The sequence below is a fragment of the Arachis ipaensis genome, chromosome B05, assembly GCF_000816755.2.
Source record: "Arachis ipaensis cultivar K30076 chromosome B05, Araip1.1, whole genome shotgun sequence".
Classification (NCBI taxonomy): Eukaryota; Viridiplantae; Streptophyta; class Magnoliopsida; order Fabales; family Fabaceae; genus Arachis; species Arachis ipaensis.
This window is the reverse complement of record NC_029789.2, coordinates 148,963,083-148,967,142: the sequence shown is the minus strand read 5'-3', so window position 1 is coordinate 148,967,142 and position 4,060 is coordinate 148,963,083. Positions and strand designations below refer to the sequence as shown.

General features: G+C 26.9%; 1 protein-coding gene across 1 annotated transcript in view; it reads left to right on the top strand.

The window, feature by feature from the left end:
- Positions 1-3,149, top strand: part of LOC107642245 (tryptophan aminotransferase-related protein 4-like) — a 5,910-nt gene extending 2,761 nt beyond the window's left edge. The window contains exons 4-6 of the mRNA XM_016345536.2: positions 1,326-1,609; positions 2,452-2,910; positions 3,106-3,149. Of these exons, the coding sequence (XP_016201022.1) occupies positions 1,326-1,609; positions 2,452-2,645 (478 nt within the window). The 3' untranslated portion in view covers positions 2,646-2,910; positions 3,106-3,149. The remainder of the gene's footprint in view (positions 1-1,325; positions 1,610-2,451; positions 2,911-3,105) is intronic.

Below are 4,060 nucleotides of genomic sequence, written 5' to 3'. Positions count from 1 at the left end.
TGATTAGCAAGATTGTATTTTTATAGTGATATGATATCTGAATTCATGGTTTTTATTATTTTAGTCTTTTAAATTTAAAATTTATTATATTTGTTTTTGAGATTCAACTCTAGACACTATATTAATTTTTGATTTTTTTTTAAAAGTTGATAAAATGAACAGAATATTAAACTAATTCTAATCTGCCACGTTAGACATGAGACAAAATAAAATCGTTTTATTTTAGTGCTTAAACCAAGTAAAACAAAGTCGTTTGGAGAATGAATAGAGATAAAACGGTTTATATATTATATATATATTTTTTTGTCTTCTCATTTTGTCTTATTCAAACATTAAAATAAAATGATATCGTTTAGTCCTGTGTCTAGCATAACATGATAGAATAAAATTAATACTTTATTTGCTGACTTAATATTAAGAGAAAATTCCACTTCCCTCCCTTACGAGATGCTAAAATGACACTCCTTTTCCCTCTATTTTATAAATGTACATTTTCCTCCCTTCTAACTTTTAAAAAACTTCCTCTTTAATCTATTTTAAATTTTTTGTGTTAACTAATATTAATTTTATCCATTTTTTAACAAAAAATAAATTATTTTTTAAAAAAAATACTCATTAGCAAAAATTTTATTTTTTATCATTAAATTTTGCTTACCAAAATACCCTTTAATAAATTTTTTTATTGATTAAATTGTATTTTTACCAAAATACTTTTTAAAAAATTAATAATTAAATTATTTTTTTCTAAGATACCTACCCTTCAATAATTTTTTAATTATTAAATTATGATTTTACCAAAATTTTTGTTAACAATTAATTTTATTTATTACATTTTTTTTAAATATAATTTAATCAATAAAAGAATAATTTATTAAAGGATATTTTGGTAAGCAAAATTTAATGATAAAAAATAAAATTTTTGTTAATGGGTATTTTTTTAAAAAATAATTTATTTTTTCTTAAAAAATGGATAAAGTTAATATTAGTTAACTCAAAAAGTTTAAAATGGATTAAAGAAGAGATTTTTAAAAGTTAGAAGGAAGGAGAATTAAGAATGTACATTTATAAAATAGAGGGAAGGGAAGTGTCATTTTAGCATCTTGCAGGAGAGGGGAGTGAAATTTTCTCTAATATTAAAAACAATCTTAGACTAATATGATGTTTGGTGTTGGAAGTAATACTTTTTCTTCAATTTTTTTTACATACATAATATAATTGAAAGTAATAATTTGTCTTCAATAATATTTTTTTTTACCGGATGACTGTGATTGATTACCCTAATATAGGAGTTATATATTATTGTTATGATTGAATTATAATTATAGATGGGCAATAATAAAGGATAAGGGTGTGTATGAAAAGATGTTGACATACTTGGAATTAAACACCGTGGGAATTTCTCGGGAGGCACAGCTTAGAGCTTTGAAGCTTTTGAATGTAGTTCTTGAAGGAGGAGATACAAAAGAAATATTCCAATTTGGATATTCAACAATGAGAGATCGCTGGTCAAGGCTCAAACAAATTATATCAAAGTCAAAACGTTTTTCTTTACAAAAACTATCTCCTCAATATTGCACATTCTTCAAAAGAGTTCGAGATCCTTCACCAGGTAGATGATAATGCCCATTGTGAAGTTATTAAATATTGCAATGCCTATGCTAATAAGTACGTAGATATATATTTTTAAAAAGAAAAAAGAAAAAATTATGAACTAATAAAAAATTGTGTTTGATACATTAAATATATATGATTTAGGTCCAATTTAGGTAAATAGCTTAATTAAGTTTCTTTTGACAAAATATAATTTACATAATGAATGACTATCTAAAAGTAGCTTATAAATAAGTTATTTTGTGTTTGGATTTTTAACTCTAAAAATACTTATTTTAATTTATAGAAATGTGATAAAAAGTAGTAGTATTATGAGAGAAGTCATTTTTTTTTAATTTCTTTATAGGATCCTAAATAACTTCTTAAAAAATTGCAATTTAATTTTAAAAATTGCACTAAATATTGATACTACTACTTTTTATAAGTCAAAAATTTAAAAAAATTACTTTTCAAACGACCCTTATTACAAAAAAATTATTAACTTTTGAATTAATAAATTCTCAGAATATCATAATTTTATTAATTTTATCATAATTTTATTAATTTTATCAATTATGATCAGTCACTTATTATATTGACCACCTACTAATCATTTATCTCGATTATCTTAAATTTTCAACTCTAAACTTTAATTGATCATTTCAAGTTTTAAATTTTAAATTTTAATATCTAAATTTTAAATTATAAATTCTAATTCCTAAATTTTAAATTTTAAATTTTCAATTTTGAATATTCAATTATTGACTCCTTTACTAGTTAAAAATATTAGCTTCTGATACTTTCTATTAAGGTATTTACTTATTAAGTTGAAATGAAAAAACTTGTTCAATTTGGTGACAGCATACGCGTGGTTGAAGTGTGAGAGAGAAGAAGATAAGAATTGCTATGAGATTCTTAAAGCTGCTGGCATCAATGGCCATGAAGGAAGTATGTATAGTGCTGATGATCGTTACGTGCGTCTCAGTCTCATAAGAAGCCAAGATGATTTTGATATTCTTATAAACAAGCTCACTGTTCTTGTTGCTAAGAATTAGATACAATTATCTTATTCAATCTCCACATATATGTATATGTATATGTATATATATCCATGTTCTAGTAGTATAATAAAATTAAATCATTATTATTGTTGGATATATGAATATGTAACTATTGTAATGTTGAAATAATAAGAAGCATTATTGCTGATGATGATGAGAAAGTATTTTATATATATGGACCTATTTGTGAATGCAATGCATGCTATTCTGGTCATGATTGCTCCAATTTTGAAGCTCGTTGTCCTGCTGATGCTAAAGAGTAAAAATCCTTTTTCATTTAATATATATAAAAGTAATATTTATAACTGATAATGCTAAGAAGACAATAAAAAATCAGCTCAAACAGTTTAAATTTATCTTATTTAACATTTATTAATTCTAGCGACAATTAATGAATGTTAAATAAGACAAATTTAGACCGTTATGATTTATGTTATTTATTATAATATTACAGCGGGGAATTAAATATATTTGAGCCATTTTGGAGGGAGCATGCAACAAAAATTTCAGTGTTGGTATCAGGGTGGCATAGAATGGCATACAATTATAGTGATGGATCATCAATTTTCTCCATTGCTGGTGAAGAAGGTAAGAAAACTACATGAGATTGTTGGAAATGCAGTCACTAATGGAAGGTACTGTTAGGAGTTATAAGCTAGCTAGCTATTAGTGTCATTACTGTTAATTCTGTTTCTGTTAGAGTTAGTTAGTAAGAAGCCCAGCTGACTCAGCAGCAGCTTCTAATAAGTTCCATAGTTTGTTATAGATTAGTTAGCTAGCAATATACATATAAATAGCAATTCCACACATGATGCAATTCAGTTACTGAGTTGAATGCAGCTTCACACCTTTTGTGCTTCTCTCTCTCTTTCCCTTTCTCTCTGAATTTCTCCCTTGAGGCCTGGTACCTTTCATGGTATCAGAGCTTTCAAGCTTCGCTGCTCACTCAACAATGGCGCAAGGATTCATAACCACTCCTATATCGATGAAACTGGATGAGGACAATTTTCTGCAATGAAAGGATCAAGCAATTTCAACAATAGAAGAAAATGATATGCTGAACCACATCACAGGAAGAGGAATTCCTCCACAGTTTGTGCAATCGAGTGAGGAACAGAAGCTACAGCGAATCTAGATTATCAGAAATGGAAGAGGCAGGATGCTCTTCTCAAATTCTGGCTACTGGCTTCTATGACCAAGCCGTTCACAACAAGGATGGTAGGTTGTGTCCTTACATATCAAGTATGGAAAAGACTAGAAGATCACTTCTCTTCTCAAATCAAGGCTAAGGTGATGCAATTGAAAAACAAACTCAGCACACTTCAAATTGGAGGATCTGTGACTGAGTATGTGTTGTTGATTAAAGGCACAATTGATGCTTTGGCATCAGTAGGAGAGTTAGTAAAAAA